At 39.3% G+C, this 26,891-nt stretch overlaps 1 protein-coding gene and 1 non-coding gene across 2 annotated transcripts; both read right to left on the reverse strand.

Annotated features, from left to right (window-relative positions):
- Positions 1 to 15,773: 15,773 nt before the first annotated feature.
- On the reverse strand, positions 15,774 to 15,912 carry LOC149405252 (small nucleolar RNA Z247). Its single transcript, XR_016295941.1, has one exon. It is a non-coding gene; the product is annotated as a small nucleolar RNA Z247 (small nucleolar RNA).
- A 2,433-nt stretch (positions 15,913 to 18,345) lies between these two features.
- On the reverse strand, positions 18,346 to 19,770 carry LOC149405253 (protein RETICULATA-RELATED 3, chloroplastic-like). Its single transcript, XM_089607339.1, has one exon. The coding sequence runs from the start codon at positions 19,618 to 19,620 to the stop codon at positions 18,553 to 18,555; it is 1,068 nt and encodes a 355-aa protein (XP_089463465.1). The 5' UTR covers positions 19,621 to 19,770; the 3' UTR covers positions 18,346 to 18,552.
- Positions 19,771 to 26,891: the final 7,121 nt, after the last annotated feature.

The following is a 26,891-nucleotide window of genomic DNA, read 5'->3' on the forward strand; positions in this document are numbered from 1 at the left end:
TGGGAAATTGTAAAAAGGCCTTTCTTTGATATTAATTGACTCATTGATTACAGAACAGTAGCGTGTATATATACGAATAAGGACATTGAGACTATCAAGGAAATAAAAGCAATAGATGACAACATCTAACCAAAGGCATGGCCAATCAGGAAAAAGGAATGAAAAGCATCTTTAATACTATTGGACCATGCTTGTAACGGTGGGATTAGCAGGTACAACTATGTCAACATTCAATAGTCATTGACAGATATTGATGATGATGTGGCGGGGCTTTAGGAGTTCATGGGCTTGGATGTGTCTGCTTGGGCCTGATGGTTAACAATTAATTCTGACTGTTTTATATTCTGAATGCATCATTTGGATGTCTTGCTCTCTGTGTATATTTATTATTCTATTTTTCCTAGAAGTAGTTTTTACACATGTATTTATTACACTCTCTCTTGTACCCACCTTATGTATAAATAGGTGATACAAATTAATATTAAATACAAGAAATATTCAAAGTCTCGGAACACTTTATCTCTTCTCCGATTCTCTCTTTCTTTATCTTCTCTCTCTAAACTTCAACATGGTATCAGAGCAGGGAAAATCAACCATCATGAACACCACTCAGACCACGCCCACTCAGTCGCAAACTGAATCATTCTCTCAACATATCACGAGCCACAAACTCAATGGCCACAACTTTCTACAGTGGTCCCAATCTGTGCTCATGTTCATATCGGGACGAGGTAAAGATGACTACCTCACAGGCGTGGCCACATCTCATGTGATCGAAGATCCGACGTTCAAGAGTTGGAAGGCCGAAAACAGCATGGTGATGTCCTGGCTCATAAACTTTATGCTCCCCGAAATCGGAGAAACCTTCCTCCTTTACCGAACGGCAGCAGAAATCTGGCAAGCAACTAGAGAAATCTTCTCCAACTCAGAAGATATGTCCGAGCTGTTTGAAACTGAGAACACTCTCCACGACCTACGTCAAGGAGAGATGTCTGTTACTCAGTTCTTCAGCTCGTTCACACATATGTGGCAGAAGATCGACCTCTACGAACAGCACCAGTGGACCAGCTCCGAAGACTCAAAAATCTACCGCAGGATAGTGGAGACCAAACGTGTGTTTAAACTACTATCCAGCCTCAACCAAGACCTTGATGAGGTCAGAGGTCGGATACTTAGTACAAAACCACTACCATCTCTCCGTGAAGCCTTCTCCGCGGTCAGACACGAGGAAAGCAGGAGGAAACTCATGCTGGGAGTTATCAAATTGAGCTCACTTCCGGGCTCATCCTCAGATGCGTCCGCCCTCACCACACATGGAGACGAAGTTCTTGCAGCCCGCGTCTCAAGAGAGAAACCTCGCAAACCTCGCCCATACTGCGATCATTGCAGACGACCTGGACACCTCCGAGAAACCTGCTGGAAACTGCATGGGAAACCACCGAGCTCGAAGTCTACCCAAGATACTAAGGATCCTAACTCAGTCGGAAACTTAGTATCCACCTCGTCCGCTGCCTCGACCTCGACCTCAGACTCATCTCCTTTCAGCAACGACCAGCTCGTTATTCTCCAGAAGCTTCTTCAACAAGTCCAACTCAGTGGAGAACACTCGGGCATTGGCCCTCTAGGTAACTCTCCTAGAGCCCTCAATGTAAGCTCAGAAAATCCCACAGCATGGATTGTCGACTCCGGTGCCACTGATCACATGACTGGTAATAGAAATCTATTCACAACTTACTCCGCTTGCAATAAAAGCATATCAGTCACCATTGCCAACGGAGCCAAAACTCAAGTCACTGGTATTGGTACCGTTGTCTTGACGAAGTCCATGAGGCTAGACTCGGTGTTCTTTGTGCCTCAACTCCAATGCAATCTCTTATATGTGCATAAGATCAACCAAGACTCTAAGTGCCGAACTATTTTTGATGGAAGTTCATGTGTGTTTCAGGAACAGGTCACGGGGAGACAGATTGGTAATGCCGAGCTAAGCACCGGACTCTATGTCATCAAGCCAGATCAGCCCGCCATGTGTCAGCTCGCCCAACATTCACCCCAGTACAAAGAGATCATGCTCAATCACCTTAGACTAGGGCATCCAAATTTCATGTATCTCAAACGAATGTTTCCTTCTTTGTTTATCAATAAAAATATCAATTCCATTCAGTGTGACATGTGTGAGTTCGCCAAACATTCTCGAAGCTCGTATCACCCCACCTCGTACAAACCATCTCGCCCTTTTGCCACAATTCACAGTGATATATGGGGGCCCTCAAAAGTTCCCAATATCACTGGAGTTCGATGGTTCCTTCTCTTTGTTGACGACCACACTAGACTCAGTTGGATATACATGATGAAACAAAAATCTGAAACATCCAATCTATTTAAAACCTTTCACAAAATGATCCAAACACAGTTCGACACATCCATTCAAATTATCCACACTGACAACGCTCGAGATTACTTTAATTCTGAGCTCGGCGATTTCTTCAAAACACATGGCATAATTCACTCCAGCTCGTGCGTTCATACCCCGTAACAAAATGGGGTAGCCGAGCGGAAAAATCGACACATTCTCGAGGTCGCCCGAGCCATCATGTTCTCCTCAAACGTCCCATCTCATTTTTGGGGAGAAGCTGTCCTCACAGCCACCTACCTCATAAACAGAATGTCATCTCGTGTCCTTGGCTATAAAATCTCATCTCAAGTCCTTCTAGAGACATACCCTCACTGTCGACTCATCTCAACCCTACCTGCGAAAGTGTTCGGCTGTTCAGTCTTCACCCATTCTTATGGCCAAGGTAAACTTGAACCAAAATCGCTCAAATGCATCTTCCTTGGCTATTCAGCAACCCAAAAAGGCTACAAATGCTATGAACCCCGATCAAAAAAATTCATAGTCTCAATGGATGTATATTTTCATGAGTTCAGTCCTTACTTCGCCAATTCAGCTCGTCAGGGGGAGAATGACGAAAATGACTTCCCAAATTGGCTCATCATAAACCCAGAATTCAGCTCGCCTCAAAATCCGACCTCACCTGTCTCAGAAATTCCCAGCTCGCCCAGCTCGCCTCAAAATCCGACCTCACATGTTCCAGAAATTCCTAGCTCACCTGTTCAAGAAATTCCCAGCTCGCAAGCCTCTGAACCCTCTCCATGCGAACTGAATATCACCCAGAGTCCGGTACAAGCTCGCGACGAAGATGTCTCTCTGAACCTGAACCACGACACTATTGAACAAGGTAACAACGAATCTCCAGACTTACCCATTGCATTGAGAAAACCTCCTCGGTCGTGTGTTCAATACAGAATGGCAGATTACGTGTACTATGGGAATTTATCTACGAGCTACCAAGCCTATGTGGCGAAGTTAGATGAAGGAAAAGTGCCGAACTCTATCGAGGAAGCCCTTCAAAGTTCCGAGTGGCGAGACGCAAGTCATGCTGAGATCCAAGCCCTCGAAAAGAATGATACGTGGGATATCGTCGAGCTACCACCAGGCAAGCGAATTGTTGGATGTAGATGGCTCTTCACCATCAAACACAATCCAGATGGGACATTGGAGAGATACAAAGCCCGACTTGTCGCAAAAGGGTACACGCAGGCGTATGGCATTGACTATCAAGAAACATTCGCTCCAGTTGCAAAGTTCAATACCATCAGAATCCTCCTTTCACTAGCAACCAACTTAGATTGGCCTCTCATCCAGCTCGATGTGAAGAATGCTTTTCTAAACGGCGAACTGGAAGAGGAAGTCTACATGCAACTCCCACCAGGATTTGACAAAGATCAAGGAGCCAACAAAGTCTGCAAACTCAAGAAGTCACTATATGGACTAAAACAGTCCCCTCGAGCATGGTTCGGAAAATTCACCAACATGCTCAAACGTTGTGGCTACGAGCAGAGTCAAGCTGATCCAACACTCTTCTCAAAAATCTCCACACAAGGCAAGCACACCATTCTTAGTGTGTATGTGGACGATATAGTCATCACCGGAGACGACCTGGAAGAGATCAGGAGGCTGAAGCAAACTTTGTCATCTGAGTTCGAAGTCAAGGACCTCGGCAGCCTACGATACTTCCTCGGCATGGAGGTAGCTCGATCAGAAAATGGCATCTCTATTTCCCAGCGCAAGTACACGTTGGATCTCCTAAAAAAAACTGGCATGCTTGGCTGCAAACCAGTTGACACTCCGATGGATGCCAATGTGAAACTTCTAGCTCGCACCAACGAGGCCGCCACCGAGAAAGAAAGATTTCAGGAGCTCGTAGGAAAACTCATATACCTAACTCACACGAGACCAGATATTGGATTCACAGTGAGTATGATAAGTCGATTCATGAGTAATCCCTCAGAAACTCACATGGACGCAGTCATGAGGATTCTCCAATACCTCAAATCTGCCCCAGGTACTGGTCTCTCCTTCAAGAAGAGACGAAGTCGAGGTGTCGAAGTATTCACAGATGCAGACTGGGCCGGATATGTTCCAGACAGACGATCAATATCAGGCATGTGCACTTACGTCTGGGGAAATCTTGTTACCTGGAGAAGCAAGAAGCAGTCTGTTGTCTCAAGAAGTAGTGCTGAAGCCGAGCTCAGGTCCTTAGCAAGTGGAGTATGTGAAGGCATCTGGCTGAAGAGAGTTCTCGACGACCTCAAGATCATCACCGAAGGTCCAATCAAGCTCTTTTGCGATAATCAAGCTGCTCTCAGCATAGCCAAAAATCCAGTCCATCATGACAGAACAAAACATATCGAGATCGATCTATACTTCATCAGTGAAAAGATTGAAGAAAAAATAATCGATATGGAATACATTCCGTCAGGTCATCAGCTCGCCGACATTCTCACCAAAGCCCTTCCGCGAGCAACCTTTTCCGAGCTATGTAGCAAGCTTGACCTCCTCAACATATACAGTCAAGCTTGAGGGGGAGTGTTGAAATCGAGCTCGTCAACTCGCCCTTCCGCGTCGAACTCATCAGCTTGCCCTTCCGCGTCGAGCTCGTCAGCTCGCCCTTCCGCGTCGAGCTTGCCTCGGAAGTCCTCTCCTTGGAACTCATTCCTCATGGGAAATCGTCGCATTTATTTCTCATGTTATTTCCGATGTTTTGCTCTCTGTGTATATTTATTATTCTCTTTTTCCTAGAAGTAGTTTTTACACATGTATTTATTACACTCTCTCTTGTACCCACCTTATGTATAAATAGGTGATACAAATTAATATTAAATACAAGAAATATTCAAAGTCTCGGAACACTCTCTCTCTTCTCCGATTCTCTCTTTCTTTATCTTCTCTCTCTAAACTTCAACAAAATTAATTCTAATAAAAGCTCTATTAAATTAATAATGAAAAATAAATTAATTTTTTTTATTGATATTTACTACAAAAATATTAATGAAAGGGCGACATTTAAAAAATGTGGTGATAAGTTTGATATAAACATGTAAAATATATATAATGAAATTTCTAAAATGTCGATAAAAATAAATATACAACATTGAAAAAGTGTCATTGAAAGTGTAGGACTTTTCCCAGCACCCCCATTCAACGACAAGTGAATAAATGTTGTGAAATCTCTTTCACCACATGATTTACATGTTGTTGAAAGCCTATTTTCTTGTAGTGAAAATATACTTGGGGCCATGAATTAAGTGAAAATATACACTGAGGTAAGTTTGTAAATGACTTAGCTAGCTAAGAAACTTTCAAAAATCAGCGTCACCCGGGATGTTTTTTTTCTTCTAATCAGCCCCTCCTACAAAATATATATCCTCTAGTAATATCCCTAGTATTTAGTGGCTTCATTATGTAAACTTTCTTAAGTTCGACGACGAGATAATCGTATAGTTTTGGAAGTTGGAATTTCCATTTTGAGAATGACTTTCTGTTTGAACCTCTTGTCCGGCTCCGGAAACTCTCCGGCGAGCCTCTCGAGGCTGAACCTGAGAGCCTCTAAGCCTTGCTCGCCCGGGAAGGCATTGCACTTTTGGCGGTGGAACTTGAGGCTGGTTTTTGTGGCGGTGGTGGTGAAGAAGCAGAGAGTGATGGGTGGTTTTGAGTGTGTGATTGCTGGGTTGTTGATGTGTTTGTTTAATGTGCTTGTTGTTGCACTTGAAGATGCCATTGCCAAGCAAGCCATGGCTATGCTAAATAACTTCAGTTCAGTTCACTCCGGTTTCAGTGTCTTCTTTTCTTTTCTTTTTTTTTTTCTTTATTCGTTTTTGGTGTTTCAGCGGAGGCTGACTTTTGTCCGCGTGGCATGCCCTTTATCCATGAATTTCATGCCCATATATACCAATCATCCAATCTTGGCTCTAGATCGATTTTTGTCTCCATTTCTCTAAAATGACGAAGAAGAGTCCTTAGAAAAAACATGGAAACCCTATAAATCCATAAAAAAAATCACCGGATGTTGTGCCTTCACCACGCCGGAGTTCTAGGTCTGGTTCTTCGCCCAACAAGCCTTCTGTGTCGAAGAAATCATACCAGTACGTAAATGGTTCACAGTCAAAACCATGTTATTAGCTTATTATTTATGAACTATATGATGCAGATTTGTATTTTTTGTTTTTTAGATTTTTCTATTCTATTGTTATATTTCATGATGATAATGTTTTACATGTGTGATATGTATATGTAATAAACATATCGCCGCCGTTTCATAAATTAATTAGTATATTTTTTATGTGTATTTTTTTTCTAATATTTTGAATATTGTGTATTATGTACGTTTCAATTAATATTTTAAACGCGTAAAAGAATAATTTGGAGATTTATTTGACGAGTTCGTTGTAAATATTTTTATTTTGAAAGCAGCTAATTTCCTTGTTTGACAATGTTCGAAAGAGGTATTTGTTGAATTTGTGAATAGAAATAAATAAATGGTTTTGTTTGAGGCCCATCGGAAGAGGATAACGAATAAGAGCTTAGGCTAACCCTAGTTTCTCGTAAGGTCAGAATAATCCCTATCTCTTTTTTGCCCTAGTTTCCGTTTCTTCATCTTCGCGTATTTTTCTAATCAATAATTTCGCAGGTCTCAAAAAAAAAAAAAAAATGGCGGCGATGACATCGGAGCCGATTGCTAAGCGCGCGAAGTTGGAAAGCGAGCCAGTGTGCATTGTGGTAAAGGCTATCACTGATGCCGATCTCGATAAGGTTTACGGTATGATTGATTCCGATCTCAATATCTATGTCTATTTTGTGGACCTGAAAGAAGAAGAAAAAATAGCGAGGGCTTCGTTACACCCCGCCTTTCAAATCACCGGCCTAACGACCCAAACGATCGCAGTCGTCTCGAAATCAACTCTCTATATCTTCACCGACGAAGAATCATCGACCGATTTTCTACGCGTATCCAGAGCATACAAATACAGATTTAATGGCACCGAGGACCGCGCCGACATCAAACTCGTAAACTGTCAACAGATCGCCGCCCCGGCAAATCAAATGCCGTCGCGGTGTTGATCGAGACACAGTCTGGACCCAAAATCCTAGTCTTTTCCCGCAGGCTTTCTGGATGTGAGAAAAATTTCGAGGCCTACGATGTCGAAACCGACACATGGTTTCCCTTGCCCGAACCCAAGTCTTACGATGGGGGTGGTTCGGTAGCCTTCTATTTCGTCGACGGCCCGCGGTTTTTTGTGAAAATCAGCCGGGGATCGTTCTCTATCGATCTCAGCCGGAAAGACGGCCTGAGGTGGGATCGGTGTGTCATGAATCCCGTGATAAGCCCCTTCCACCAGCCGATATTGAGGGACGGCCGTTGGCTGATCACGCCGTGCATGAAGCTCGTGGATATGTTCATCCCGTATTACGGGAGACAAGTTCACTTTCATTCCCACGTCAATATGGGAACTATCGTGTTTCGGAACGAGGACTGCATCGTCCGTCTTCCACCCGAGGGCGGAGAGAGATTGAGAGCCTGCGTCGTCCATTTGGGACAGTCTGACCTGCAGACTCGCTCGCCGCGCGTTCTCGAGCTTTATGTGCTTCACTTCCATGGCAACAAACTCGTCCCCGACCTCGCTTTTTCCAGATCCTTTCGCTTCGAGGGGGACGCCTTGGAAAGAACAGAAGCACTCAGGATTTACGGCATTTTTCCGATGTAAGCGTGATCAGTGTTTTGGGATTGGAGTGGCATCGCTACTATATGTTGGTTTCTAGCTTTTTACTTTATGGTAAAATAGTGCTGTGTTTTGTGTAACTGGATATTAGGCTCATGGATTATTTGCTCCTGTGTTGGATTTTGTAATTTTTTTTTTTTTAATGGAAAACACTAAGATGCTTTCAAAATCAATTGTTTCTGAGGACTGTTTTGCTAAAAAAAATTAGTTTAGAGACGGCTACAAAATGAAGTTAATAATATGCCCCTCTACTTTATTCATTATTAATATAAAGAAATGACCTGAATAATTCCTTGTTTTCATTGAATATGTGCATCAATTTTTCTGTGAGCATTAGGAAAAGCCTGTTGGAGTCGTCTTCTTATAATTGAGCAATTTTTGGTTAGTTATACTTCATTGAATTAGATAAGCTGATGCAATGACAGCTGATTTTGAAAACATAATGCCTATCTGAAATTTTTGTGATCTTTTCAATTTATGCTCCAAATGATGTAAATGCAAACATATAATTGAGGAAAATTACTACAACTAGACTCTTTTGGAGACAATTTACCTACTCCTATGAAAACGAAAAATTTATTTAGGATTCCTTATTTGAACGTGTAATGTGCTATTAACGAGCTTCAAAATATCGCGATATATAAGTGATATATCAGCGATATCTCGCTACCAAGGAAGATTCGGTAAAATATTGACTATATATCGTTTTGTTTGATAAAAAAACGCTAAAATATTGAATTATTTCGAAAATATCATCAAAATATCGAGATATTTTGGCAGTTAAATAAGCCAAAATATCGACCAAAATCGGGAATTTATCGTCCGAAATTGGATTTAAAAAATATCTTAAAAAAAAATTAACTTGAAACGACCCGTTGGAGCCGGCCCAAATTGCATTGAAGCCATTTATAAATTACATCATAAATTAATTATAGGATTCCTTGAAATTGCAGGGTTGATTACCCCTCACATCCTTTGATGGATGTCGACTCGGGAGAGACGGCGATTAGGGGGGGGGGGGGGGGGGAACTAGATCTTGAAGAGGTTTTGTGTCAGAATGTTCTATATAACGTGGTAAGCTATTAGGTGATATCTTCGATGAATGATGTCTTTAAAATCTGGAATTTTGCTTTGTTCATCTTCTGTTATATAGTTTTTGCTCATGATCATGTTCTTTTGTATTCTTTTTCTAACTGATTTCGAGTCGCTCTCGTTTGTAGGGCTTTAAAGTTCTATAATGAGATTAGATTAACAATAATCAATGGAATACTACCCAAAAAAAAAATATTGTACTAATGTTGACAGATACATCAGTAAATTTTTTTATTATTTATTTATGGAAATTTGGTTTTAAACATTCACTTTTGGAAATTGGACATGACTTAGTAAGTTTCATGAATACAATACAAAGGGTGATGGAGATCAAATCATGAATATCTCAACAGTGAACGGACAATTTTGGCTTTGTTAGTTTCTTTCTTGGATTTGAAGCAACCAAGAGAGAAAACACAGCCGGGTTGTTAACGAACATGTTGGATTTGGAAGCCCAGCAATCTTTGTTCGCCGAAGCCCAATTGGTAGGCCCAACAAGCAGATCAAGATGGACGTCGTTTGAAGTTGGTGCTCTGTCGTTTGACCTAAACGACATTGGAGTATCACTCACTCGGAACCACACGATCAGGCTTCATCCTACGGTCTCACCGGATCTCAGCTTTTGTGTTATATAAAGAGCACGAAAAACCCTTGTACGATTCATTACATTCATTTTGTGTTGCCTAGGGTTTTCTCTTCTTCTCTATTCTCTCTGAGTGATTGTATTCTGAGCGATCTTCTTGATCGTGTTTCCTTGTGAGAAGCTGGTAAAAGAATCTTCTGTGAGAGAGTGTATTGTACTGTGAGAACGAGATTTGTGAGGCTGAGGGTGTAATCGACGACAAGATAGTACAGACTGAGCGCCTCCCATGGAGCTCAACGTGCACGTAGATCTTTCTGATCGAAGCACGGGAAAATTGGTTGTGTCTTCTACTTTCTGCGATTTCCGTTTTTCTTGTCTTGTTTCTGATCTTTGTTGAAGCCAAATATCGCGTTTGGTTGCATAGTAATTAGGGCTAAAATTCCTACAGAACAATAATATCCTCACGTCAAATCCAAGCACTTTACCTATATGTGCAAGATCAAGAAGTTATCTCGTGAAGAGGTGTCTTGATTGACAATCCCGAGTTATATAGAAGAATATTTGGAGCTCTTCAATACTCGACTCTCGCGCGACCTACTATACTTTAATAGTCATGTTAACTATTAAATCCATTTCTCAAAAATGACAAAGAAGAGTCCTTAGAAAAACCATGGAAACCCTATAAATCCATAAAAATAAAAAATAAAAAATTACCAAATGTTGTGGCTTAACCACGCCTGGAGTTCTAGGTCTGGTTCTTCGCCCAACAGGCCTTTTGTGTCGAAGAAATCGTACCAGTACGTAAAGGGTTCACAAACCATGTTATTAGCTTATTTTTATGAACTATATGATGCAGATTTGTATTTTTTGTTTTTTTTTTTTTTTTCTATTCTATTGTTATATTTCATGATGATAATAATTTACATGTGTTATATGTATATGTAATAAACATATCCCCGTTTCATAAATTAATTAGTATATTTTTTATGTGTATTTTTTTTTCTAATATTTTGAATATTGTGTATTATGTACGTTTCAATTAATAATTTCAACGTGTAAAAGAATAATTTGGAGATTTATTTGACGAGTTCGTTGTAAAATGCAGTATTTTATACCCAAAAATATTTGTATTTTGAAAGCAGCTAATTTCCTTGTTTAACAATGTTGGAAAGAGGTATTTGTTGAATTTGGGTGAAAAAATAAAAAATAAATAAATAGTTTTGTTTGAAGCCCAAGGCATCGGAAGAGGATAAAGTTGAATGGTTGTATATCAGTGTTTTGGGTCTTGGTTTCTAGCTATACTTTATCATAAAATAGTGCTGTGTTGTCCATAGTATTTTGTGAAACTGGATATCCATGAGCCTAATATAGACCAGTTGAGCAATAAGAAAGATGGCAATCCAGTCAAAACCAAAGGTTGTGTTTGGTAATTAACTCAAAAAGTTTTTTGTTTTCTGTTTTCTAATTTTTTTAGTTGTATTGAAAAACTGTTTTGTAGTTGTTTTCAAAAAGTTGTTTGGTATAGTTTTCATTTTTGTTTTTGAAAAAGTGAAAAAACTGAAAAAAAGTGTTTGGTATAGTTTTCATTTTTGTTTTTGAAAGAATGAAAAGAGAAGATGAGGGGAAAGAGGAGAGAAGAGAAGAAATAAATTTTCAAAAACACCTTTTATTTGTTTTCAGTTTTCTTTACTTTTTTCCAAAACAACTTCAAAATTTTTTAAAATTTTTTTCCAAAAACACTTTACCAAACATGTTTTCAATTTTTGTTTTCAATTTTTTCAACTCAAAAACTAAAAAACAGTTTTTGAGTTGCTTACCAAACATAGCTCCTGGTTTTGACTGGATTGCCATCTTTCTTATTGCTCAACTGGTCTATATTAGGCTCATGGATGTTTGCTCCTGTGTTGGATTTTGTAATTTATTTTTTATGAAAAACACTAAGATGCTTCAATAACAATTGTTTCTGAGCACTGTTTTGCTAAAAAAAACAAAATTAGTTTAGAGACGGCTACAAAATGAAGTTAACAATATGCTCCTCTTTTGGAGTCGTCTTCTTCATCAAAGATAGTTCGATTATGCAATTCATTATTAAAGAAAGTAAAGTAGAGATAAAAGAAGTCTTTTATTAAAGAGTATTTTCTCTGCTCTGAATCATTATTACAACCTTGTGCATGTTTATATACACAGACCTGCAACGGTAATATTCTAGCTGTCACAGGATGCTGTGAGAGGATCCTGTGTTGGAGGAGAATCATGCGTGGGCTGGTTTGGTTTGATGTGGTGCACCAGGTGGACTTTTGATTGTTGGGCCAAGGTCTCAATACCCCCCCGCAATTCGAGCGTCTGCACATCGGTGATGTTGAGTTTTCGACGCAGATAAGCGAAGAATTGGCCGCCAAGAGGTTTTGTTAGTATGTCTGCCGTCTGATCCGTGGCTGGGACGTGCTGGACCGAGGGCTGTTTGCTAAGCACTTTTTCGCGAACAAAATATAAATCCAGTTCCATATGTTTAGTGCGCGAGTGCAGTACTGGGTTGGTAGCGAGAGAGACGGCACCCAGATTATCGACCCAGATGATAGGTTGGCGAGTCTGATGAACACGGAGCTCACAGAGAAGTGACTGGAGCCAGGAGACTTCGGCCGTGGAGTGTGCTAGGCTACGGTATTCGGCTTCGGTGCTGGACCTGGAAATCGTTGGCTTCTTCTTGGAGCACCAGGTGATAAGATTATCACCTAAGAAGACACAGAAGCCGGATGTAGATCGACGGTCGTCCGGATCGGTGGCCCAGTCGAAATCGGAGAAGCCAGTGAGGTTGTGATGTGCCGAGCGTTGGAATTTCAAGCCAAGGTGACGAGTGCCAGCGAGGTATCGGAGAATACGCTTCACGGCATTCCATTGAGAAGTCAAGGGGCGATGCATGAATTGGCTGACCTTATTGACGCTGAACGCGATGTCCGGGCGAGTGATGGTTACATATTGTAGAGCTCCTACCAGGCTGCGATAGTTGGTCGCATCCTCGATGGGGTCACCGCGGCTGACTGAGAGGGGTGGTCCAGTCGTCATTGGCGTGGTGACACCCCGTGCTTGGCTCATATTGGCTCGTGCAAGTAGATCGGTAATATACTGTTCTTGAGATAGGACGAGATCACTGCCGGTACGGGTAACCTGAATGCCGAGGAAGTAATGGAGTTCGCCAAGATCTTTGAGGGAAAACTCTCGGTTGAGCTGGTGGACAAGAGAGTCAATTTCCGCCAAGTTATCGCCGGTGATAATTATGTCATCGACATAAACTAGGAGTAGCACACACGAGGTGGGGCGAAAGCGGAGGAACAATGAGTTGTCGGCTCGAGAAGAAGAAAAACCGAGGGTGGTAAGGGACTGGCGAAGGCGTTCGAACCATGCCCGAGGGGCCTGTTTAAGGCCATACGAGGCCTTGTGGAGCCGGCATACAAGAGGAGGGTCACCGGAGGTAGAAAAACCTGGGGGTTGCTGAAGATAGACTTCCTCGTCGAGCACACCATTTAGGAATGCATTATTGACATCCAATTGCCGAAGGGACCAATTGCGAGCCAAGGCTATTGAGAGGACTGTGCGAATAGTCGCTTGCTTTACCACCGGGCTGAAAGTTTCAGCGAAGTCGAAACCCGCGGTTTGATGGAAACCCTTAGCGACGAGGCGGGCCTTGTATCGGTAGATATCTCCATTTGCATGACTTTTTATTTTGAAGATCCACTTACTCCCAACCACTGTTCGTCCAGCAGGCAGGGGCGTGAGAGACCAAGTTTTATTTTGGCGAAGGGCGTGGAGTTCTTGCTGCATCGCTTGCGACCATTGTGGGGATTGAAGTGCCTCTTCAATGGTATGTGGCTCGCGTGTATGGAGGGCAGTAGTGGCAGTGTAAATTTTTGGTCGAAAAATTCCATCTTTCGACCGAGTACGCATGTGATGCCGGTTGGTGATGGGTAGGTTGGCTGGAACGCCAGGGGGCTGGTCTGATCCGGTGTTGACCTGTTCCATGATGGGAGCAGACGATATATCATCGGTAGGTAAGTCTGAAAGATTCGGACTTACATCGTGTGGTGTCGCTGGTGGAGAAGCAACATGATCAGCGCATGGCGGCTCCAAAACCGGAGGAGGGGCAGAAATAGTCGGTGTTGGTTGGTGATGAAAACGTTGGTAAGTGCTCTCTGTATGTATGTGCTCAGATTGGTGGCGAGAGTCCGAGAATGGGAAAGTGTCTTCGTCGAAGATGACGTGACGAGAGATGTACAAGCGATCATCTGGGGCAAGGCATTTGTAACCTTTGTATTGGTTGATGTAGCCGAGGAAAGTGCAAGCCTTAGACCTGAACTCGAGTTTATGCTAGTTGTAGGCACGGAGATGAGGGTAACAGGTGCAACCAAAACATTTAAGGTGGGAATAATCAGGTTTAGTTTTGAAAAGTACCTCAATGGGGGAACCTTGTTGCAAGTTGGCCGTGGGGAGTCTATTGATGAGATAAACCGCGGTTGTGAAGGCATCGTCCCAGAATTTTGTGGGCAGATTGGATTGGGAGAGAAGAGTTAGGCCCATTTCGACGATGTGTCGGTGCTTACGTTCAGCAACACCGTTCTGTTCCGGGGTATGAGTGCAAGAGGTTCAATGATGGATACCGGAGGCGCGAAGGTGTTTTTGAAGAGACTGGAATTCCCCACCCCAATGAGATTGAAAAGTTTTTATTTGTGTGCCTAGTTGGTTTTCTACAAGGGTCTGAAAGTGAAGGAACACATCATAGACATCCGATTTCAGTTTTAGGAGGTATAACCATGTGTATTTGGAGAATTCATCGATAAAACTCACATAGTACCTAAAACCATTTCGAGATGTAATTGGTGATGCACCCCACAGGTCGGAGTGGACAAGTTGAAGTGGTTTTGAATAAATATGGTTTGTGATTTTGGAAAAGGTAATTTGTGGCTTTTTCCTTTGACACAATGAGAGCAAAAAAAATATTCATGTTGCATAACTTTAAAATCAGTACAGGATTTGAGAACACGGTTTAAGACATTTAAGGATGGGTGACCTAACCTTTGATGCCATCTATGTGTTAACAAAGTTGAGCGATCTACACTCTTGATTGAAGAAAAACAAACAGGTCTTAGGGACACACTACTGGACTTGGCCGAACATATTGGCCTTTTGGAATTTAAAAAATTCTTAGACTCTAAAATGCCTTCACTTCCTTGGTTGATCTGAAATTTGTAGAGCCCATCTTCAAGACTCCCCTACAGCAAGGTGGCCCTCGTTGTTTGATCCTTGACAAAACAAACATGTGAGTGAAATTCAAAGAAAACAGAATTGTCTTTTGCAAATTGAGAGACACTTATGAGGTTTTTGGTTATTTCAGGGACATGAAGAAGTTTGTTTAAGGCAAGAGGTCGGTGTTTTGTTGGTATGGAGGTAGAGCCAATGTGGGATATTTTTAGACCAATACCGTTACCCATGTGCAGACGGTTTGAGCCAGTGTATTCAGAGCCCAAGGAGAGATTGTTGAGGCCGTTGGTGACATGGTTGGTAGCTCCGGAGTCAGGGTACCAGTTGATGTCGAAGCTTGAGTCGGGTGTGGCGAGCATGGCAGTCATGTTGGTGTTAGTGTCTCTGTTGTTGGATTGAAGAGAGCTGCTGGCCTCTTGACTGTTGGAGAAACCACCACCACTTTGACTGTTGAAGTTGGGGTCGAATCGGTAAAAGCACCTCTGGACGGTGTAGCCTTGGCGACCACATAGCTGGCAAGCAACACCCCTCCCAGTGTTCCAGCTCCGTCCTCCACGAGCTCTGCCTCCGCGCGACGTTCCTCGAGATGGCCTGTAGGTGGATGAGTTGGTTATGATGTTGCTGTTGTTGGGAGCCCCTTTTCGGTTGTTGGGCTGGAAAGATAGATTCGCAGAGGGAAGCGATCCATCAGAGTTGACTTGACTTCCTGAGATGGGTTCGAGACGCATCTCGAAACTTTGCAGTAGCGCTCCAAGGTCTCTGAGGGAATACTCATCAGGCCGGGAGGTGACAGTCACGATGACAGGGTCATATTCATGACCAAGTCCAGACAGGATATGAAGAATCTGGTCTTCATCGCTGAGAGGATGGTCGGCTGAGGCAAGGATGTCTGTGTATGACTTCATCTTGGTCAGGTACTCGCGGATGGTGAGATTTCCCTTCTTCAAGGTCTGGATCTGCAACTTGTAGTACATAATCCTTGCCTTTGACTGAGTGGCGTAGGTGAGTTCAAGAGCATCCCACACCTCATGAGTCGTGTTGTTTTCGACCATGGCCACCAGGATATTCTCGCTGATGGAGGTCAGCACCCACGACATGAGCAGTTGGTCTTGACGAAGCCAAAGATCGTAGTTGGAGTTTGGAGTGGATGTGTTTTGGATAGTGAGGGTTTGAGGTGGGGGATTTTCTGTTCCGCGGAGATAGCCTTCGAGGCCATAGTCACGAACTGCGGCCAAGATTTGTTGACGCCAGACTAGGTAATTAGTCTCGGTGAGACGAAGAAAGATGGCTTGGTTTTGGGGTTGGATAATCTGGATGAGTAGTGGAGGCGGTGGGTTTTCAGGCAAAGGCTCGTCATTTTGCAGGGCCTCAGGATTAGGGTTTTGTTCTTCCATTTTTTTTTTGGGAGATGAGAGAGGGAGAGCAGGCATGCTCTGATACCATAAAGAAAGTAAAGTAGAGGTAAAAGAAATCTTTTATTAAAGAGTATTTTCTCTGCTCTGAATCATTATTACAACCCTGTGCATGTTTATATATACATAGGTATTCTTGCGACAATGCATCAGTAAAAGAGAAATAAAAACTGTGCTGATTGCTTGACCAATCACAGACCTGCAACGGTAATATTCTAGCTGTCACAGGATGTCGACATATTTGGTACTAATGAAAACACTGCTGTGAGAGGATCCTATGTGGGAGGAGAATCATGCGTGTGCTGGTCTGGTTTGATGTGGTGCACCAGGTGGGCTTTTGGTTGTTGGGCCAAGGTCTCAATAATTATCAATATCAAATATGCATAATTGAGCAAATTTTGGTTAGTTATTCTTAATTGAATCAGATGAAGATGATGCAATGACCACTGATTTTGAAAACATAAGGCCTATCTGAAATTTTGGTGATATTTTCAATTTATGCTTCAAATGATGTAAATGCAAACATATAATTGAGGGAATTTGCTACAACTAGACTTTTTGGAGACAATTTACTTATTCCTATAAAAACGAAAAATTTATTCAGGATTCCTTATTTGAACGTGTAATGTGCTATTAAGCTATAGTCCTTATCCTCCTATATCTCTAATTTTTCTCTTTTTTCATTTTTTTTTCTCCTTCGAAAATCGTCCCATCCCGCCCCTTCCCAACTACGCCACTACACGTCTCTTCCGCTTCCTCGGAAAATAAATAAAAAAGGAAAAATATAGATAATTGTGTCTTTAATTTTTTTTTCCTCACTTTAAAATCATTGCGAGCTCTGAAATACATAACATATGAGACGGCGGAGATAAAAAGACATGTCTCGAAGAAAGCAAAGGGAAGGAAGATGGAATTTTTAGAGCTTAAGAACGTCAACAATAAAACAAATGTAAATGAATAATGTTTGTGGATGAAAATTAAGAGGCTTGGCATGTAATCAAGTCTATTTACCCTAAGCATTCATGTCATCGTATTTGATTGCTTCGAATAAACGTCTTTATCGAGGCCCCAAATTTGACCGAAACCCTCAAAGTCCTCAGTGTATCCACGAGTGACTCAAAGAGGTCGATCTTGACCTCCCGAATCACATGGTATCCTATTGGATGCAACATGAGCAAGCTTTATAATCGATTGCATGGCATTGTAACACGAGGAATAAAACGGATAAATGTCATTCATAACGACCATAATTTTAAGAGACGGACATTAAAATTACCACTCGATTGTCTCTCTCCACGCCACGCCCTATTGCAACTCCGCCCCCGAGGCCGTCCGGTGAAAATGGATGCGAGACAAAGGATAGAATTGTATAGTACCAAAATCATTATTTACGGGAATCTTGATCTTTTTGAGATATTTTTCCTCTAATATATATAATCATATACACTATGTTACTTATTCCTTCTTCTTGGTCACCGTACACGTAGGGGAAAATAGAAGTCTGACATATTGGCCCCTGATGTGACAGTCCCAGATTTTCTAAAGAAGGCTTATTTGTGCGTCTTCTTGTTTATGCGAGCCACAATTATTGTGGGTACGAGTGAAAGAGAGCGAACAAAATGCCAACGTTTGGATTTTGTGTGCCAAAGTAAGAGGTTTCATTTCATTTGGTTTTTGGTCACATTCTCATATGAAAGTTATAAGCCTGAAATAGACATCTCGTCAATTAACAAACAGACATTCATTTTTGCTCTCAGAGCTCTCTATTCATCAATGCTTCTTCGCTCAAAAAAAAGTCTGCCTGATAGAACTCGAATATCATGAAACCTCAATATGAAAATTCAATGATAAAACCATGATCAAAATTTGCTAAAATAAAAATAAATAAATAAATAAACTCTTCTCTATTCATTCAATTCCATCCATTTCCTTTTCCCATCTCTTTATTACATCTCATTGGCATTATTGCATTTATCTTAGAAGAGAGAGCTAAACTCTGTAAAAGTTGCCAAAAACCTATGAACAAACAAACAACAACAAAAAGCACTAACCATTGCTATAGAAAAAAAAGGGAAAAGAACCCCAAAACTCTTCTCACTTGCTGTAAGAAGACGAACCAGGTTGATGCTCCACAGCCGCGGCCAGCTTCTCCTCCGCCTCATCCTCCTCCGGCGGAGCCGCCACGCTCTTCGCCTGGACGCTCTGCGATCCGGTCATCCTCGCCAGAACGACGAACGACATTCCTCCGAGGACGTTGTTGAGGCACCGAAGCACAATCACCGAAGATTTGAAGGCGACTCCAGGGAGAGACTTCTCGAGCACGAATTCGAGGCCGTTCAGGCTCTGGTACCTGAGATTGCTGCTGATCCCCATGTGCGCCGCCCAGGTGAGGGCGTTGAGCATCGTCGGAGGCGCTTTGTTCGGCGTCTCGAACTCCGGATCCATCTTCTTCCTCGCCGCCAAAAGGCCGTTCGAGATCGCCGTGCCGACCAGTCCCGCGGCCAATCCGACTCCGGCGAACACCGCTCCCTTGAAAACTAGGGTTCCGAGTCGGCTCGCCAGCGAGTAGGCCCCGGGCTCGAACATGTGGCTCTTCGGACAGCCGGCGAAGATCGCGGGGAGTGACGCCGACGCGCCGGCCGACGGAGCGAGGAGGTACATCAGCGTGAAGTTGAGGATCGATCCGACGACGAGAGTCGAGAACACGAAGTCGAGCTCGTTGAGGCCGAAGTTCGGACGCGACGCCATGTCTCCGGCGACGCAGGAGGTCACTCCGACGAGCTCTTCCATCAGGACCTTGAACGGGAACTGCGGATCGGCGGCGACTCGAGATCGCCATCCCTCAAGGAACATCGCTATCGGACCGAATCCTCCCGACGGCCGCGAATCGGGCGAGTCGCTCCCGTCGTGTCCGTCTCCGCCTCCGCCGCCGGAGCCAGAGCCGGAGCCGGAGCCACCGATTCCGATCCCTCCGGAACCGGCTAAGGCTAGGGTTCGGGGAGGGGATTTGGGGAGAGAGAGGGATTTGAACGGCGAATCATTGGATGGGAAAGAGAAGGAGAGCGAGTGAGGATTAGATAGGTTACCGCGGCTCAGGCAACGGTGCAGGTGGTTTTGAGGCGAGAGAGGTGAGAATCGGAGGAGATGAGCGGTGGACGCCATTGTTGGCGATCTGAGAGATCTCTGTGAAGGGAATCAAAATGAAGAAGAGTTTGGTTTGGGTTTGGTGAGAGTGGGAGAGAGAGACTAAAAAGCGCCAATATTCTCAAACAAAAATAAAATAAAATAAAAACTTTGCTCAAATGTATCTATCCCACTTTATATAGGACATACACATTACACATACAGCACCTTAAAACCCTAAAATATAAATAAATAAATAATTCACCTATTTGTTACACAGCTCACGAGCATATACTCGGCCTTTGTTTTATTTTTTTATTTTTAATCTTAATTTTTTCTTCTCCTATAAATATCGCATTTATTTTCTCACAACTTTCTCATATAAGTTCTTCTCCTACTCTCTTCAACTACTCTAACTCTCATACAATATTAATATATATTTATTTTATATAACCTTTCTAATTTAATTTTAATATATAAATTTAGTAAAAATTATCGTTTTCTCCACTCTTTTTTTGTTATTCTTCATATATAGTTTATAATATAATTTTAATATGTAATTTTCATATATAAATTTAGTATACAATTTGAAAGATTTTATGAGTTTATAAAACTAAATTACTCTCAATTTTCTCATTTTACATTTTAGTCCTTATTTAAAAAAAACACTACATTTTAATCTTTTAAAAATGTATTTATTTTAGTTATTAATTTTTATGATGGAGATGGAAATGGAAATTTCCTTCAATGGAATGGAAATTTCCGCACCATTTTCAGTGGAATTCTGATCAACACTGAAATGAATAATTCTTTACAGTCAAAACCGGAATTCCGTGCCCAATGGCCATGGATTTCCATTTTTTTATCAATTGCCCAGATTTAATCCAAGCATGGTTTTTAGAAATATAATTGGGAAAAAAAAATCATGTTTGACATTTATTTTTTTTTAAGAAATATGTTTGGCAAAACTTTTTACAAAATGAACACGGGTTTCCACCAAATTAAATGCCATAAGTTGTTTCCCCATTTTTAGGTTACATTTTACTGTTTTATAAAATTTTAATTAAACGAGTAGATATATTGAATGTTCTTGTTTAAGTTTCATTCATGTATGATGAAAAAAAAAAATCATATGTATATAGATATATCAAAGTTAGTTTAAATTAGAATATTATGTGAGTGGATGTCCTTTTAAAAAGCATATGTATATAGATAGTGAATGTATGTATGAATGTATTAATTTAAGGATAAATTACATTGTTGTCCCTTCGATTATGACTCTGATAACGTTTTACCCCTTAAATTCTGAAATCGTGCATGACAGATCTTGAAATATTACATCGCAACAAACTTAATCCTTCTGTTAAAATTTACTTGACGGTGTGAAACCACTAAAAGTAAAGAAGTATTTTTTTTCGTCATTAATGTTTTTTTAGATTTTATTATTATTCTGGTTATATATAAATAATTAATAATCAAATATTTTTACTAATATATCTCTCCAAGTTTTCATGATATACGCAAAAACATATGTACACACACACAAACACACATACATATTATTTCCAAGTCAGCATTTAGCTTTTAGCATATGTGATTCACACATCTCTCTGTATATCTCTCTCTCTAGTCATCAAATCTTTCCATTCTACAACTCACCCAAAAAAAAAGAAAAAAAATTATGAATCCATTTTTAGCTTTTAGCTAATCCAATTCATCTCCGTCTTCGACCAAGAAAAACCAGAAGATGAAGAAATTCAAAATTTGACTGCGACATAACTAAGCACAAAGAATTTTGGGGCGAGAATTGACGACGAGAGCAACATCGATATTGATGAGGCCTTCTGATTCTATTCTGTCAGCGTTGGTAAAGAAAACGACATGATTTATAGTCGATTCTCAGCAGCAAAGACGATGACGTTTTTCTTGCTCTGGCAGTGGTAACTTCGGGACAGCGAGTTTTAGTATGGATGAGGCAAGAAGATTGGGTTTACCATGGTCGTCACTATAAAGAAAGAGGAAATTTAAAGCTCTGCTGAAGAACCTGATTGATGAGAATGGGGCTGAGGGATTGGAGACCGAACAGATGAAAAAATATGATGGATTTGATGGAGAAAGATTTGGGGATTTTGATTAAGTCTAATAATTTCTCTATGATATTAAGCATCCTGGGTAATAAAATCAATAATAAATGAAGGAATAAATAAATAACAACACATAATTTTTTGTTTTTATCAAGTTTAGATAAGGGTATTAATGTAATTTCACCCAAATACCAATTCACGTGCTTGAACGTGATCAAAGTAAAGACTTCCGTTAATAAAACTTGTCAGAAGGAGAAGTTTGTTACAATGTAGGATTTCAAGGTCTATCATGTAAGATTTCAGAATTCAGGTGGTGAAACGTTATCAACGTCATAGTTGAAGGAACAATAGTGTAATTTAATAAAATAAAAAAATGCGTCAAAATAAATGAATAGATATTCCACTAAAAAAAATACTTTGAATTCAACGTTTTTTTAAAATCTAAACTTAAATTACATTTCAATATTAGAGTATCTCCAATGCGAGCAATCAAAGTTGCTTTGGTACTTATGTGTAATTGTGACATCATTTTTTTTTTATGTTTATGTGTATAGTAATGATTATGACATTCTAACCATTTTTGGCACCGACGCTTTTCATTTTTTTCATAAAAAATTAATAAAATATTAAATCAATCATTACTTTAGATTAAATGGGATCCAATTCAATTATAAAATATTATTTTTTAGAACATATAAAGCAACTTAAAATGCTTTCATATTGAAGATGCTCTTAACGAATATATATATATATATATATATATATATATATATATATATATATATATATATATAGTGCAAATGGCCTAGTTTTGCCTTTTCAAGAATAAAAGAAAGTATTCAATTATACTAAATATCGTTACGTATATTTGGAACTTAGCATTGGCATATTCCGCACAAGATATATTCACAGATCACTTTCTAGGGACCACCATAGATATATTCACAAATTTATTTAGATATTTTATGATTATATTATATGTATACTCTGAATTGTATCGTCTAGATCTCCTTCTTCTCATTTTTGGATGTTAGCTCGAGTAACGATTATTTTGGAATGTATCTCTTGTAGGGGCTCGCGTCTGATTAGCTAGTTGGTGAGGCAATAGCTTACCAAGGCGATGATCAGTAGCTGGTCCGAGAGGATGATCAGCCACACTGGGATTGAGACACGGCCGTGGAAACTTAATGTCGAAGATTTTCAGAAGAGATGGCTTTAAGATCAATATTGCTTGTTGTCTATGTGATTCACTCTTGGTGGTTTCGTGGCAACATTTATTAGACTTTTTCTTAGGTTATCTTAATTTTGCGGGTGAAATGGGATTAGGTTTGCGTCTCGGTTCAATTATCTGCCGTGCAAAGTGTAATCGGACCCCAAAATTTCTTTACGGCCAGGCCCGGTCCAAGGGTGGGGCGATTGGGGCAAAGGCCCAAGGCCCCCACCCAAGGACAGCCCTTTGATTTATTTAAAAAAAAAAAAAAAAAAAAAAAAAAAAGAGCCTAACGTAAAAGAAGTCTCCTGCTGATTGTGATTGTGGGCTGGGCAGTCTGATTGTGATTGTGGGCTTAGTTATTTTTAGGAATAAGCCCATTGGCCATTTATTATACATGGTTGTCACTTGCATAACGGTAAACAATTAAATGCCCAAATTTGTTGCGATTTTCTTGGTTTGGATGGGTTTGAATGCTCTGGACGTTGATTTTTTTTTTTACCGTTAAATAGATATTTTATCCTCCTATTTATACTTGTCTAATTCAATTGCTTTTACAATACTCAAAAGTTACAAAAAAAAAAACGTTCAAGTGGCCAAAAAAAAAAAGATCAGGAGATTTTCATATTTAAAAAAAAAAACTCAACTTCTTATTGTTTTATTTTCAGGTTTACAAGGAGAAGAGATCAAGATACCAAGCTATTTCAATATTTCCGGGTTTTATCTTTCTCTCTTATTATTTTTTATTACTATTTGTTTTCTATTAGTTTTTATATTATAAGTTTTGCTTTTGTGTGTGTTGCGTTTTTTTTAATATCAGCATTTTAGTAATTAGTGTTAGATATGTCGAATAGAAAATACCCATCGGGATATGAAAAAATTCAAAAAAAAAGAAAATTAGAAAGCTTTGTTAAATCACAAAAAGGAGCAATTGAAAAATTTGTTTTAAGCAATAAAAAAGATCAAGCAAATTCAAGCAAAGAATCGAATGAAGAAATAAATGAAGAAGTATTAGGCGATAGCACTGACCCAATTGTAGAGAATACCCATGAAATTGAGAATTCACTAGATGATAATGAAAATCAAGAAACTATTGATGACTTGAGTCGTATTTATGATCCGGGAAAATGGAAAAATTTAGATAACAAGTCAAAAAATTTAGTAATAGAGAAAGGTCCAGTACGTGAAAGTGATATAATTTTTCCCAAAGATGAAAATTCTAGACACTTTGCAATTTCTCATTATGTAAGAAATTTATCAAATGGAGAGAAACATGATAGGAGATGGTTGGTTTATTCTAAAGATTTGGACAAAGTATATTGTTTTTGTTGCAAAACAATGTATGAGTCAACTAGGAAATGAAGGAACTAGAGATTGGAAACATCTTAGTTCTAAGTTGAAGAGTCACGAGACAAGCAATGAACATTTGATTAATATGAGTGCTTGGTTTGATTTTCAAGTGGGGTTGTCTAAGAATAAAACAATTGACAAAGATGTCCAAGAAAAATTTAATAAAGAGAAGGAACATTGGAAAAATGTTTTAGTAAGAATCGTAGCCATTGTGAAAAGTCTAGCAAAAAATAATTTGGCATTTCGTGGAAGTAATGAGAAAATATTTCAAGAGAACAATGGGAATTTTTTGAGCTTAATTGAAATGATTAGTGAATTTGACCCAATCATGAAAGAGCATATTCGTCGTATTCAAAATGGTGAAATTCACAATCATTACTTAGGACATAATATTCAAAATGAATTGATTCAAATATTAGCAAAAGAGGTGAAAAATACAATTTTGAAAAAAATAAAAGCGGCTAAATACTACTCTATTATTCTTGATTGTACTCCGGATGTAAGCCATCAAGAACAAATGACTATGATATTAAGGTGCGTCGATATTTCTACAAATCCTATTATGATTCAAGAATATTTTTTAGGATTTCTAAATGTAGACGACACTTCCGGAAAAACTTAAATGTGGACTTTTTGATGAGCTTGTGGAAGAACTTAAATGTTTAGGGCTTGATATACAATGTGCAAGAGGTCAAGGATATGATAATGGATCTAATATGAAAGGAAAAAATCAAGGTGTGCAAAAAAGATTATTAGATGTAAATCCTAGAGCATTATATACTCCTTGTGGTTGTCATAGTCTTAATCTAGTCATTTGTGATGTTGCAAACTCTTGTGTTAGGGCCGTATCTTTTTTTGGAGTTCTTCAACGAATTTATTCATTATTTTCTTCTTCTCCCAAACGATGGAAAATTTTGAAAAATAATATATCTAATCTTACAGTCAAGTCACTATCACAAACTCGTTGGGAAAGTCGTATTGAAAGTGTTAAAGCAATTAAATTTCAAGCACCTAAAATTCGAGATGCTTTATTTGAATTAGAAGAAACAAGTGAAGATCCCAAAATAAAGAGTGAAGCTAAATGTCTAGCAATATATGAATTGGAGGATTTTGAATTTTTGCTAGGTATGACTATTTGGTATGATATTTTGTTTGTTGTCAATTCGGTTAGCAAAAACTTTCAAAGTCAAGATATTCATATCGACGATGCTATAGATCAACTAAAAAGCCTTGTTTCTTTTTTTGAAAATTATCGTGAAAATGGATTTGTATCTGCTATGATTTCCGCAAAAGAAATTGCAAATGAGATGAAGATAGATCCTAAATTTCGTGAAAAAAGAGTTATCTGTAGAAAAAAACATTTTGAAGAAAATGATGTTGATGATAACATAAGATCTCCCGAGGAGTTATTTAGGTCGAGTATTTTATTTTTATGGTTGATCAAGTAATAACTTCTCTTAGAACTAGATTTGAACAATTTAAAGTATTTGAAAATCTATTTGGTTTTTTGTTTAACTTTAAAAAAACTTAAGCTATTAGATGAAGATACTTTGAAAAAATGTTGTTTGAATCTTGAATGTTTTTTAAGGTATGATGGAAATTCTGATTTAGATGGTTTGGATTTATTTTCTGAATTAAAGGTTTTAAGGGAAGTTTTTCAAAAGGATGATAGCAATTCGATGGAAATACTTAATTATATTAAGCATATTGATTCTTTTCCTAATGCTTATGTTGCTTATAGAATAATGTTGACTATTCCTGTTTCTGTTGCTTCCGCAGAGAGAAGTTTTTCCAAGTTGAAGTTGATAAAGTCTTATTTGAGGTCATCTATGTGTCAAGAAAGACTTAGTGGACTTGCTATTTTGTCAGTTGAAAAAGAATTGTTAGACAAACTTGAGTATAAAGATTTAATTTCTGAATTTGCATCTCAAAAAGCAAGAAAAGTGGATTTTGTGTAATTTTCTTGCTTTATATTTTGTCATTAAATATAATTATAAAAGGCCCTCCTTTTTCTTCTCACCCAAGGCCCCCAATTTCTTTGAGCCGGCTCTGTTTACGGCGTGAATTTGATTCACATGCTTTGGAAGAAGGCCACGTAACTTGAAAATGGGGTTAGGTTTGTATCTCCGTTTGAAAATATTATTCGGTTTTTTTTTTTTTTTTTTTGGCTCAAAAGATATTTTTCGGTTAGAGGGGTGTTTGAAACCTGGAAAATGAGAGAAAAAGGAAAATAAAATTCTCTTTATTTGTCTTGTGTTGTTTTGACTGCGGAAAATTACAAATATAGAAAATTGACAAAAGAGATATAACTAAAGATAGAGATTCTATTTTCTTTGAAAATTTTAGCGTTAAATGAAATTCATTCAAATCTATACCTTTATTAAATCTATCTTCTCTCTTTCTATATTTTCTATAATTTCTAAAAATCATACATTTCTCATTTTAATGTCCACAATTACATAAAATTTAACATTAAAAATAACATTTGCTTTTAAAATAACTTTGAAATGGGGCATATTATCTACCACTTAAAAAAATGAGGCAACCGTTTCCATTTCGCAAATTGATGGTCCAAAGAAAGAGAAGAGTTTGAGGTCATATTATTGTTTTTGGCTTCTCTCGAATCCAAGAATGTTGTAAGCCATACGCTAAACATATTTACGGAA

This window comes from Urtica dioica, chromosome 2, assembly GCF_054948205.1.
Source record: "Urtica dioica subsp. dioica isolate 48M chromosome 2, U.dioica_male_clone48M_v1_H2, whole genome shotgun sequence".
NCBI lineage: Eukaryota > Viridiplantae > Streptophyta > Magnoliopsida > Rosales > Urticaceae > Urtica > Urtica dioica.

What these genes read in the sequence shown, in the direction of transcription:
- LOC149405253 (XM_089607339.1), bottom strand. Translation starts at nt 19,620, where the DNA reads ATGGCGTCCACCGCTCATCTCCTCCGATTCTCACCTCTCTCGCCTCAA.